The sequence below is a fragment of the Nilaparvata lugens genome, chromosome X, assembly GCF_014356525.2.
Source record: "Nilaparvata lugens isolate BPH chromosome X, ASM1435652v1, whole genome shotgun sequence".
Lineage (NCBI taxonomy): Eukaryota > Metazoa > Arthropoda > Insecta > Hemiptera > Delphacidae > Nilaparvata > Nilaparvata lugens.
The window spans coordinates 93,366,284-93,379,564 of NC_052518.1; the positions used below are offsets into that span (position 1 = coordinate 93,366,284).

General features: G+C 36.0%; 1 protein-coding gene across 2 annotated transcripts in view; it reads left to right on the forward strand.

Annotated features, from left to right (window-relative positions):
- Positions 1-11,051, forward strand: part of LOC111050164 (SH3 domain-binding protein 5) — a 28,406-nt gene extending 17,355 nt beyond the window's left edge. Inside the window, exons 8-11 of one of the 2 annotated variants that reach the window (XM_039442709.1) lie at positions 3,146-3,246; positions 5,673-6,514; positions 8,376-8,514; positions 9,925-10,633. In XM_039442709.1, coding sequence (XP_039298643.1) covers positions 3,146-3,246; positions 5,673-6,514; positions 8,376-8,514 — 1,082 coding nt within the window. In that variant the 3' untranslated portion in view covers positions 9,925-10,633. Of the gene's footprint in view, positions 1-3,145; positions 3,247-5,672; positions 6,515-8,375; positions 8,515-9,924 lie in introns of both variants that reach the window. The other variant, XM_039442708.1, reaches the window with a different exon arrangement.
- Positions 11,052-13,281: the final 2,230 nt, after the last annotated feature.

Below are 13,281 nucleotides of genomic sequence, written 5' to 3' on the forward strand. Positions count from 1 at the left end.
TTAAGCAGTTTGATTTGATTGGAAAATCAACTGTGATAGAATTGGAAATTTACACGAAGTCAAGCTTTGTTATTATTTAATTATATTTGATTATAAAATAGAATTATTGTACCCTTTGAAATTAATAAAATAATAGAATAAGAATACAAATTTCATTAATATTTGGACCGGTGTTCATCGTTGGTTTATTACAAGAACCAGATAAATCTGTGATCGCTACAAAACGAGCTTTACGGCGACAGTTCAAAATTCCTCAAAAAATAGCTCTTCCTAATGCTAACACAATTTGGACCTGGGTTCGGGAGTTGGAGGGGATTCCTAGTCAAGCAAGGGGGGAGCTAGTACAATAAGAAGAAGCATACCTAGTCGTCGCCGATCCATTAGAACGCAAGAAAATAACAGCAGTAGTCTGTCAACGATCAACGATGTAGTGGAACTTTCTCCTCTTCGACATTCACATTCTATTTTATTGGGGATTCCAGGCTGCAGTTCGATAAGGTTTTTGAAGTTTCATCCTTTTGAAATAATTGTTGCTCAAGAATTACGGCTATCGACAAAATTTGTGTGAGCAAAATGCTTGCTAAGATCCCTCCCTCCAAATGCAGCTTTCTGTATTGGCGACAAGGTACATTTTCATCTCAATAGATATGTGAATAAGAAAAACTTCCGCTACTAGACTGAAGAAAGCACTCAAATTAATCATGAAAGACTGCAATACAATGCATTATTGATGAAGCTATTTTCATACCCCGCAACATGTGTGCAAGAGTTGCTAAAAACTTCAGAAATCGTCTTCAACAATGTATTGATGCTAATGGCCGCCATCTTCAGGACATTATTTTCAAAAACCTAATCAATTTAATATGTGCAGATTCAAATATTTAGGAAATAAAAATCTTTCCACCATCTATCCTGAGTCACTTTTTATAGGTCCTTAGAACTGCTTAATTGGTTCTGCCGCACTCTGTATTAGTACATTTTGTTTATGGAGATACTAAATCTTGGTATAGAAAAATTATATTGGTCTATACTATTAGAATGAAATGAATCTCCTTTATTCCAACAACGATAAACAAGATGAATAATAAGAAAATACAATGATTGAATATTTGATCTGACAATTATTAATGCTCAAATATAATATTCAATTATCAATCTGATATTTGATCTGACAATGATTAATGTTCAAATATAATATTCAATGATTGAATTCGAATTATTTTTTATATTATGCATAATGGAATGAGCTCATATACGCACTGTGGCATGCGCGTGAACTATTCCTGTCAAGAGTTCTTTATTTCCATGTATCAATAGCATTAAAACCACTAGAAGGTCTGATTGCAGTTATTCTACATATTGTCTGCTTTATACTAAAACCAGCTCATTGAATACTGTCATAGCCACCTCTAATACAAGGCCCTGGCCTACCATATTGCAAAGTCGCAGTGTAGGCCTAGAATCTAATACATGATTGGTGAAAAAGATCAGCTGGTATTTTTTTAAATCTTTTTCACTAATCATGTATTAGTTTCTAGTCCTACACTGCAACGTTGCAATATCGTAGGCCGGGGCCTTGTATTAGAGGTGGCTATGATACTGTTCAATGTTGTTCAATTGATAAACCTGATTTTTATAGACCTTCAGAAACTTATTTTCAGTGAAATACTAAAATATTATTTTTCGTACTGTAAATAGATAATAATTTTCAGATAATATTAATTAGTGTATCATTAGTTATAGTATCACTGTTGTTATTACTACTATTTGATCGTTTGTAATGCTTTGCAAATCGTCTGCAAAACAAACAATTATTTGTGGGTGTTGGCGAGATTTACTTTTCAGTTTATAACTTCAAAAAAAATGAAATATCATACATGGAGGGTAGCCTAGAATTTGTAATGAATGAGAAATTGAAAGATGAGATATGCACAAACGTATAATTCTATTGATATTTTATAAACTTGAATTTTAAAAACACTTTCGGAATGAAAATGCACTTACATTGGCAATGACGATCGTTTCGACCTGTTGTTGGTCATCATCAGACTGTAGGAATTTACTCTAATGTCAAGGTTATGTGTGGTGAGGGATGAAGGTGGAGGAATAGGTGGTGGTGGGGGTTGGTGGATGCTTTAGTAGGGCGGTGATTTTTAACTGTGGCCTATTTTGTCAAAGAGTGTGTGAGAAGAGAAATTTATTTGATCATTTAGGAGACTGTTTTGTGTGGTTGTAAATTTCATATTGTTCCAATACATTGAGTTTTTTGCTTTTTGTGTGATGTGGAGGATTTCAAGATTGGTGGCTATGTCAGTGTATGTGTGGTCTGTTGATATAATATGGTCAGCAAAGTTTGAGTGGCTATGTGGTTTATTAATGGCACTTATGTGCTCTTTGTATCTTGTTTGAAAGTCACGTCCAGTCTTTCCGATGTACATTTATATCAGTGATGTTATTTTATATCAACAGACCACACATACACTGACATATACACCAATCTTGAAATCCTCCACATCACACAAAAAAGCAAAAAACTCAATGTATTGGAACAATATGAAATTTACAACCACACAAAACAGTATCCTAAATGATCAAATAAAATTTCTCTTCTCACACACTCTTTGACAAAATAGTCCACAGTTAAAAATTACCGCCCCACTAAAGCATCCACCAACCCCCACCACCACCTATTCCTTTACCTTCATCCCTCACCACACATAACCTTGACATTAGAGTAAATTCCCACAGTCTGATGATGACCAACAACAGGTCGAAACGATCGTCATTGCCAATGTAAGTGCATTTTCACTCCATAAGTGTTTTTAAAATTCAAGTTTAATTTTAATAGTGAAAAAGTATGGATATGCAACAGAGTGATATTTTATGTTTTAGAACAGATAATATTGATTGTTTTTGAGCTGCAACACAATTTTCTCGAATTGTTATTTATATCGGTTCTTGCTACGACTACAGAGCTATAGAGTTTATGTCGTTTGTAGAATAATGGAGGAAATGAAATAAAAGTTTATTCTTAAAAAAGAAACATTCATAAAATACAATGAATGGCTAATATCAAAATACAAACTCATGCACTAAAACTTTTCGTATGTTAAATAATAATTTGAATATTTTCATATGAATGCAGATCACTGGTCAGACTCAGGATCGGCCGATTCTGAATCAGAGGAGCAATATTTGAGACTTCCAGACAGGTTAGGCCCTGTTGGATCACCTATCATACCAAAGGTAATTGTGCATTAAATAATCTCAATACTGTTCTAGCATAGTGCAACTTTTAATTGATCTAATGATTTATATTAATATGTCATTAACGGATTTGTTACATGTCACAGTTGACCATAGATTGTTATTAGCTTACGCAATATGCAATTATAATAATGCTAAACGAAAAATCAAATTAATTTACTTCAATTGCTATTTACTATAGCAGTAGCATATTCTTATCTTTTGTAAAGTTTAATCTTATATTTCGTTTCTGAAGATTAAATAAATTCATTCATTCAATTGCTGTCATCTACCCTAAAGACTTCTGCTACTGGCCGCGTTAACGCCACACCTGCTTTTCGCATATCCCGTGAGGTGTGACACGCGAATACTACCCAACGACACTGCCAAGTCGGTAGGCGAGTATCATGGAGGAGTTAAGCCTACAATGAGTGAAACCACCACTATACAGTTCCGGCAGAACGTGGGCCTGGCAAAGCCCGGACGTATCCTCTAACTCGGCCTGTAGACGAGGCCAGGAAAAATACTCGTGGTTCCCAATTGCATACGTCTCCAGAGTGGGCGCTTGCACGTCCACCACACAGGCGCCCATGAGGGGACGCGAGAAAGGAGCACCAGTGATAGAGTTTTTAGACATACTATGGTGCTACTTCCAGAGACGTAGGCGTCCCGATTCCCACGTCTGGGTCCCATGGTCTGGTCTCATGGGAGTTTCACATGCTTGTTACTTCCAGGGGTACCCTGATTTCCATAGTCTGGTCTCTCACTGGCTAACCCTAAACTCCACCGGACTCTTCACTGTACCCAGCTACTCCCTGAGACGAAGAGTTCTGGCGACTCGGTCAAGCCATGAACCTCCCATAGTCTGGAGCCTTCACCGAGCCGTACTGCTACAAGCTAGGCTACTTCCAGGGACGGAGTCACACAGTCATCATGTGTGCTATGGTTTCCTTTGGTTGGCATTTTTCCCTTCACCACGAGAACCAGCGCCAGCAACTGATAAATCCAGTACTTCCTGAGACGAGGGCGAGGAACGAACTCCAAGGTGGGCCGTCCACTAGAACCGTTTTCGTCCAAACTAGCATCGGCCTAAAAGTACCGAACGCGACCGAACGAACCCCCAACAAAGAAAGGAATAGATGCTCGTCCATTGCAACAGGTTCATACGGCCGTCTCCGGCTGATCAATTTTTCGATCTGAATTGAATTGGATTTTCCGGCTCTTTCCGGCCGAACTAACTAGTCGAGCTGAGACAACAAAGTGTTCCTAACCTAAAATTGTTTCACAGTCTTGTTTGTTTTTGCTTTTTGAAGTTGTTTTGTTTTATAAAGTTGTAACTATGGACAGTGAAAAGTTGATAAGTTTGGTTCAAGAGCATGTTTCATTGCGGGATATGAGAGACAAAAGATATAATCGTCGTGATGTTCAAAGGAATCTGTGGACAAAGATTGCTAAACAAATAGGATTTGAAGGTAATATTATTGTAATGAATAACCAATTTAGTAGATATTTGTTTATTAATTTTTCAAAATCTCAATATAATCATTGTTTATGATAAATTTTGGTGGCTATGATAGTAGTTAATTCAATAATTGGCTACCAGCCAATTACTGAACTAGACTGACGTAAACGGTTCCAATGGACGACTATATTAGGCCGGCAGGTTCGTCCAAACCAATGGCCGAACGGATCAGTTGTATACGGTTCCAGTGGACGGTTACCCTAAAGGAGCTCATCCCATCAGGCTCATGCTCCATAGGAGCTTAAGGTTCATCCCGATCTCATCAGGGCCAAAAGACATCTGCTACTGCAAATATTAACAGCAGTGAGAACACAGCTAGAAGAAATGTTCATGAGATCCGAAAACTATTTCAACATTCCGGGAATCGAACCCACGCTTCTTGTTCTAAACACACGGTGCGGGTTCGATTTCCGGACTGGGAATATAATGTCTCTATCTCATCGGAATCCCTTCTAGCTGTACTCCCTGTTGTCAATATTATTTTTAGTAGCAGAAGTCTTTGGTGTAGATGACTGCAACTTATTTGGTTTGTACTTAGTTTTGCTTTTGGCGTTTCAACATTATGAATTAATAGTTCATTTTATTCTATTTTATTGTGATAAGTGTTTGATTTATTAACCTTTGATTTGTTACGTTGTTAAATTTTAGCAATAAAGAATTGAGAATTGAAGAAAAATAATAGGCGTTTGAATAAATGCAATATCTCATTTCTCTACATCACTGCAATCCGGGTTTATATTAGTGACTATTGCAGTCCAGATTGATCCTCATTGTTGAAAGTCATGAATGAAAGTTATTTATTCATTTTCAATGTAAAGCTGTTACTCTTATATTCATGTTGGATAACATATGTGTCTCTTTTGTGCAGTATCAGTTCTCACGTGAGTATTCTCTTTCATTTCAGAATCTTCAGGAGGAAGTACACTTGAACCGTTCAGAAAAAGCAAGCCTTTCTCCCTACACTAAAATCAAACAGAGTAAAGAGCCCAACTCCAGAACTAAAGTGCATCCTGATAAACCTTTGTCTAGTGAACCAGCAACAGATGCTGGACGAAATGAAGCAGCGAACTCGGCGGATAGCAGTCGAACCACCAAAGAAGATGAAAACGTTATACAATCACTGTTCTCAAAAATAGTTCCTTCCAAACTGAGACAAAACAATGAACCTAAAGCAAGTGATGACAGTTGGCTGGCCACAAGTGATGATGCGAAGTTGAATCGAAGTATGTGTCAAGTGCAGTTGGAGTCTTGCTCCGAAGCCAGCTTCACCCTATCCAACAAAACTTCACCGGAATCTGATAAAAACTTGGATAAGTCGGGAGAAGTTTGGACTGAAGTTGACTTGAATGAGGCGTCGCAGGCGACCGAACCAGAAGACGCCCCTGAAGAAGGGGCAGCACTAAATAATGAAGAAGGAGCCGCGAGATTTAAACTGGATTCTGGTCTTTCTAATTGGATATCCCGTTCCTCAGTCGAGCAGAACACAAGTGCCTCCAGAAGGCAAAGCTTGGATACTCTTATCATGGGCAGTCTTGCTACGGGAGAGCGAGTCAAAGAGCTCTGGTCACAGGGTATCATGAAACTGAATATTTCGTCGCTAACAGAAAGAAGATCTAGTGATCCGCGCACTGATAAACCAACTGCAGGCCATAGCCTATCACGGAAGGCTCCGTCGCCCCTTGACAAGTCCCTGCTATGTCTCAATGCCGATGATGATATGCCATCCGATAGTGAAAGCCTTGCCAGGTAAATCAATTTCTCAAATCAAATAACATGTTATTCATAACCAGATGAATGTTATTCATGAATATTCAGATATTTTCTCCCAATTAGTATTAGTTTCTGTTAATCTGTCGGCACTCTAGTAGTTTCTTTTCTCTCTTTTGTTAACATATTCAATCTTACTATAGTTTTTCAAACCTCTTGTTCTTCTTCATTTTCTTAGTTGCTTTTCACCTTTTTGTAATTTCTTGTTTCTATTTTCCTTATGCTCACGATCAGACGAAAATCTTGTGAGCCATTTGATTATTTTTATGATGTACAAATTATTTTGTGTTTTTTTTTCAATTGTTGTGAAAGTGAAGAAGAAAAATCAATAACCATATAGTTAAGGCCATTACACACCAATGTATCTTAGCTTGAGCGACATCCTTTGAAAGACGTAGCCGACCTAATGATAATGAAATAAAACACACATATATTGTGTAATGGTATATTGGAAACACCATTTCCTCCAGCATAGTTGTATCCTTTGTCTCCACTATATCCTTTACATCCGTCTTCATAATTGTAAGCTACAGCTCCTTTTCCTCTACCATAGTTATATCCTTTGTCACCGCCATTATTGTATCCTTTGTCTCCGCCATATCCTTGGCAACCACGCCAATTATTTCATTATTGAACGGTTCTACAGCATTGACAGTGACTCAGTCGAACTCCTAATGATAATCAATCTGTACAAACCGGCGTAACGTAGATATAACATTGGGAGATATGGAGGCTACATCTTCCGAAGACGAATTTCTAGCTACGTTACGTTGGCGTGTGATGGTTATTAGAGTTAAGCTTAACCTTGAAAATAGGGCCCTGATAAATAGTTCCTGTGTTATGAAATAGGGTTCATTGATTCGAGAGGGTCTAATTTCTTATGGATTTCAGTTCATCCTGCCTATAAAATCATACAATATTACAGTAACAGCTGTAACTAATAGTGGGTAGGTTTGTGATTTTGTTTTCAAATAAATGCAATATTCCTCAAGTTTTTTATTCATTGTGATACATTCTGTGATTCATTTGAAGTATTATGTCAACCTTAAAAAATCGAAATCTTCAAATCATTATTCCTGGAGCAAAAATCAAGTGACGAAGTGACGATATCATAACCTCAACCTCTGGACAACAGTAACGTTTTATCAAAATTTTTGTAGAGAAATAGTACAGGCTCAGCCTAGTTTTTCCTTCAATGTTATAATTATATTATGATTGTAGTATTTTGTACAATAAATGAATAAAAATACATATGGACTTTACCTTGAAGATTCTGTTTAATTATGTTTTAAAGGTAAAAGGGTACATTTGGGAGGTTTGGTTTTTGCTTTTAATTGGGAATATGAAATGAAAAATAGTCCTTATTAAGTGGAGTTAGGACTTTTAAAGAATATCTTCATGTTAGTATTATTCAAAATGTTTTGATAATTTTAGATAATGAACACAAAGAACGAAAACATGAAATACAGAATGAAATGAATTTCACCAATTCGAAGTTTCAGCACACTATCAATTTTATCTTGATAGTTCCCATTACACAATTTTCAATATTTAAATAATTATCTCCAATGTCGAGACTATTTTTAAAATCGGACTGTTTATATTTCATCTCATAGTGGAACATTGTACCTCCAGAGACTAATATAGTGATATGCAGGCAAGAAGACTGCTATGCAACATAGTCTCAAAGCCAGCACAGTTGAGATAAGGCAATTCAATATCATTCTACAGCATTGCTTTTCTTTATTCCCAATTTGAAAAAAACGTAATTTAACTAAGTAATGTTGAACTACTTTTTTCAAATTTAGCATGAGTTTAATTAGTTTTTTTTATTTTACAGTGTTGAGATGTTGAGTGACGAGCAAATATCTTGCCTCATGCTTGATCCAGAGATACGGGAAGCTTGTCAAGAAGTTTTCAAGACAACTTCCATTAGAGAAACTTCACAGATACATCTAGATAGAGATAAACATCTATAGGTAAGCTTAATTAGTTCAGTATTTGGTCAATATTAGTTCTGGATTCACATTCTGAATAAAATGACAGTCATAATTTTAATTTTTTCCCAATAAATAGTTGAAGAAAGTAGTGCTTGAAAATTGAATTATATTTTCATGAAGCTCTTTCCAATTTCTTTCTATCATAGGTAAGAAAGGTATTTTCATATGAAATGAAGGTTTCCTAATGTTATCATTTTTATTTCTGAGTAGTATTTCGTTGAAGAGGGATTTCTTTTTATTTCGCTGCTGTCTCATTTATAAAGAAATTTAGTTTGAAGGCGGCTGTTATAAATCCTTCCATGTACTCACTTTCCTCAATTCGTATTTAATTCCAGCTGCGGATGCTGTCCAAGATATTTCTCAACTTTCATATCTTTTTCAAGTAATTCCCACCAAGTACTAATACCTTCATATGAAATGTTGCACAATAGATTTATTTCTTTAGTGTTTTCAAGTAAGCGTTTCCTATCTTCAAAATAGAATAAAAGAAGCTGTGTGTTGCGAAATATTTATGAGATGTGATGTTTTGTTTGAAAGGTCTATCAATGCCATTAGGCTAGCTACACACATCGAATTTTGTTCGTTCGATTTTTTGCCGTCCTTATAATTTCAGTTTAATAACAGATTAAACGGAACTTGACAAACATCATATGTTTGACATCATTTGTTCAATCTAATAAAATTTATAAGGACGGCAAAAAATCGTACGAACCAAATTCGATGTGTGTGTAGCTTATCTTAGGCTTGGGAATATGATAACGTTCAAAAGGCCGCCTCGGATTCGCGTGGTGGCAGGGATCCGAGATATCAATTTTTCCATTAATCTGGCGCTCAAATCGGGTTGAATTCCACAGATGGCTTGATTTCAACCTTCTGGGCATCGGTATTGGAAACCTTTTGGACCACGGCTTATTGACCTAGACCTATGATTTTCCGTAGCCCTACAAAGAAAAGTTTAACGGAGTCAAATCACTCGATCTTAGTGGCCAGTTGACATCGCCTCAGCGCGAAATAAACATGTATGGAAATCGCAAAACCAGAATGTCATTCTGACTGCTGTCTGGCACATTGCTCATTTATTCATTTATTGGATACAGCAAACAATACAATATTCTAAAAATAAAAAACAGGCTTTTGCCCAAAACTTATTCTATTTTCTAATTTTGTCTCAAAATTGCTCCGTCTTCTTAAAATCGCATATTTTCATTGGCTGTATTCGCCAAGTTGAAGTCATAGAGGCCGAGATCTTGTGTGTGACGTGATCATCAATAATGCCTATGTCCATGCCTACCGTTGATTATGTTACATGATGATTATCTGGAGTCATGAAACAAACCAATGCAATTACAATTTTTTTTTTAATTATGAACGTGTTCTTTTACTTTTCAGGAGGTATATATTTAACAATGTTCAGTGAATACATACTTCATTCTCTTCATATCAACTGTCGGCTTCATCAATGAGCAATAAGATGAAATTGGTTCTTCCAGAAGTGTCTTAGGAAGTCTGCAACTTTGAAGTTTTCTTCACCTGATCCTTGAAATCAAACCTACTGATTCTTCGGAGAGTCTACTGCTTGGTTGGGTAGAATATTTTCTCACTCAAGTGATGAAAATCAGTCTAGTTTTATAGATTTTTTAGCTTTAATGATATGCCAAATCAATTTGTTTGATTATTTTAGTAATCTAAAATGAAATTACTCCAGATAGTGTCTAATAGTAGTGCAATAGTATTGATCTTATTTATTTATATCATCCCAGGATGTAAAATATTTAATGTTCTCGTGTTAAGTGAAAAAATTATGTCACAAATCGTTAGAATAGCCTATGATATAGAGTAGATAATTAGATATTATTCAATGAAGGACATTCAACAATGTTTATAGCTAGTGTGGCTTTTAGTGCTTGTGTCTTAAGCACTTATAGCACATTATTTGTTTTTTTTTTTCAATTTCAGAACTTATCAGCTTTTAAAAAGTAGGTGACTCGAAACTCACAACCGTGTTAATTTCGAACTTACTCTAGTTAACTTTTTATTATTTGTATTTCAATAAAAATGTTGTTCTGGATGCATTGACATTTATATTGTTATAAATGCATTATTGCACTCACCATCTGATACCATAGTGTCGTACACTATGAAACTATTTGGGAATGAACTTCAAAAGTTCAAAACAAATTATAGGTCCAAAATTATATTTTTTAAAACTACGCAAAGTCTAGTTTATGGTACCTACTCCAAAGTTGTTTTCCAGTATGAAGCTTTATTCTGTTTCAGGAAGTCTAGTACTTTCAATTTCATGTTATCAAATAAAAAAGTCATTCTATTCCTTTCTTCATTTGAATTACTTGAACGAACTGGAATCTGGCAGTCAACCGAAATACAGGGTCTGCATAATAAGTAACCGGACTGACCTCAGGAAATTTTGTATGGGCAAAATATGTACAATTTTTCATCAGATATCTTCAAAGTAGTCCCTATTGGAGTCGATAACGAGCTGATACCGGATTTTTAAATCCCTGAACGCTCCCTGGAAGTCGGCAACCTCTATGCTGTCTAGAGCCCTCGTCGTAGCACGTTGAACGTTTTCCAGAGTCCCGAACCGCGTCCTGTTAAGTTGTCTCTTGATATTGGGGAACAAAAATAAGTTCGGTGGTCCCATATCCGGGCTGTAAGGAGGATGTGGCAACGTTACCCTCGACTGTTTGGCTAACTACTCGGTGACGAGCAGGCAGGTGTGCGACGGAGCATTGTCGTGAAGGAGGATCCACGAATCGGCAATCCCCGGACGGACTTGATGAACCCGGGCGGTTAGTCGACGGAGCACCTCTCTGTAGTACTGGCCGTTCACAAAGAGTTTGTGCCACCCGAACTGTAAACGACTAGTACAACAGAGAGGTGCTCCGTCGACTAACGGGTTCATCGAGTCCGTCCGGGGATTGCCCGGAGCAGTTGGCCAAACAATCGAGGGTAACGTCGCCACATCCTCCTTACAGCCCGGATATGGGACCACCGGACTTCTTTTTGTTCTCCAAGATCAAGAGACAACTTAACGGGACGCGATTCGGGACTCTGGAAAACGTTCAACGTGCTACGACGAGGGCTCTAGACAGCATAGAGGTTGCTGACTTCCAGGGAGCGCTCAGGGATTTGAAAATCCGGTATCAGTGTGTTATCGACTCCAATAGGGACTACTTTGAAGATATCTTATGAAAAATTGTACATATTTTGCCCATAAAAAATTTCCTGAGGTCAGTCCGGTTACTTATTATACAGACCCTGTATAGTTACTTACTTGAAGGTTATAAATTATTTGCATGTGGCTGGAAACCTGGATGGCACACTTCTCCACACTTTTGTGAATCTATTAAAACTAAATAAAACTTTCTGAGTAGTTGTGAAGGTGATATTGTGGTAGTTGTAATAAGAAGATTAGATGTCTTTTTTTATAAAGACATGTATTTGAAAAGAACTTATTGATAATAAAAAGACATCTGAAAAAATGAACTTGGTCAAGATTCAGTTCCATAGAACTATTGTAGAAAATTGTAAGCTTCTTTGGTATTGAAGTATAATTTAGAAGAACATTTGAACAATATATTTTGTGCTATATTATTGTCACTAGTGTGATAGGATTGCCTTATTGCAATGATGATCAAAAGTGTTAGTTTGAACAGATGTAAAGATCTTCAATATTTTCAATTTCTATTATTGTGGACAAAATATTTGAGGGTCGGCTTGAGAATGCATGGACGATACTAGTATACAGTATTTTATTGTAAAACGTATTTCATTTTTAAAGATACGAAGATAACTCAATCCATGAGTTTAGATCATTTCATCGTAATGCAAATAGTGCATTTCATAGCAATATACTAGTGTTTTTCTTGTTTTTAAACAGGAAAACTTACTAGTTAGATCTTATACAGGCGATTTTTTTTTTATTGCGTAGCTCTGTAAATTTAAACTTTTTTTTTCAATGAATCAATTCATTTATTTCACAAACAAACAAAATACAAAATAACAAAGAAAGGTATAAAAATGTAAAATAAAAGTCTACATCCCTAGGCATACGTCCGATTGGAGTGTACTACGCCTAATAAAACAACTAAAGAAAACTCAGAGGAATAAGGCCGCTCCGCTCTATGAATAATCTTAGCATAATAATTTATAACATACGTAAAAGAAAACACATTTTTTTCTGCTACGGTAGCCCATCAGATGAAAACAGGATGAATTAATTACATTATGATAAAAGAAATATACAGAGATAAACCAAGAATAGAAAATTTACTTGCTTTTAAGCTGATATTTTATTGTGTCTATTGATACTCTCACTTGAAAAGTTCATCTTAGCAGTTATTTTTAGTATTGTGATGTATTTGTTATCTATAACTATTGTGTCCACAAAGACCGATGTCGAATCAAAATTTCTTGTGATACAAACATAATTTTTATAGAAGTTTAAGAGATGTATCAAACTGATTCATATAATGGAATCGTTTTAATAATTTCTAATACGGTGTCATTATTAGTTAGCATTTACATTACCCGACTATCTCTCATACACATTCAATATCTAAATGTCCATAGTCCAGGACGATTTGTTTTGTTTGTGTCAATGTTTTGAATTTTTCCCATATGGTTTTATTGAAGTTGGACAATTATAGTGACTTTGTGAGAGTGAATGGATTTCGCTTATCATGCCTATTATTCTAGTCCATGCTGTTTTAGTAACTAAGCAGT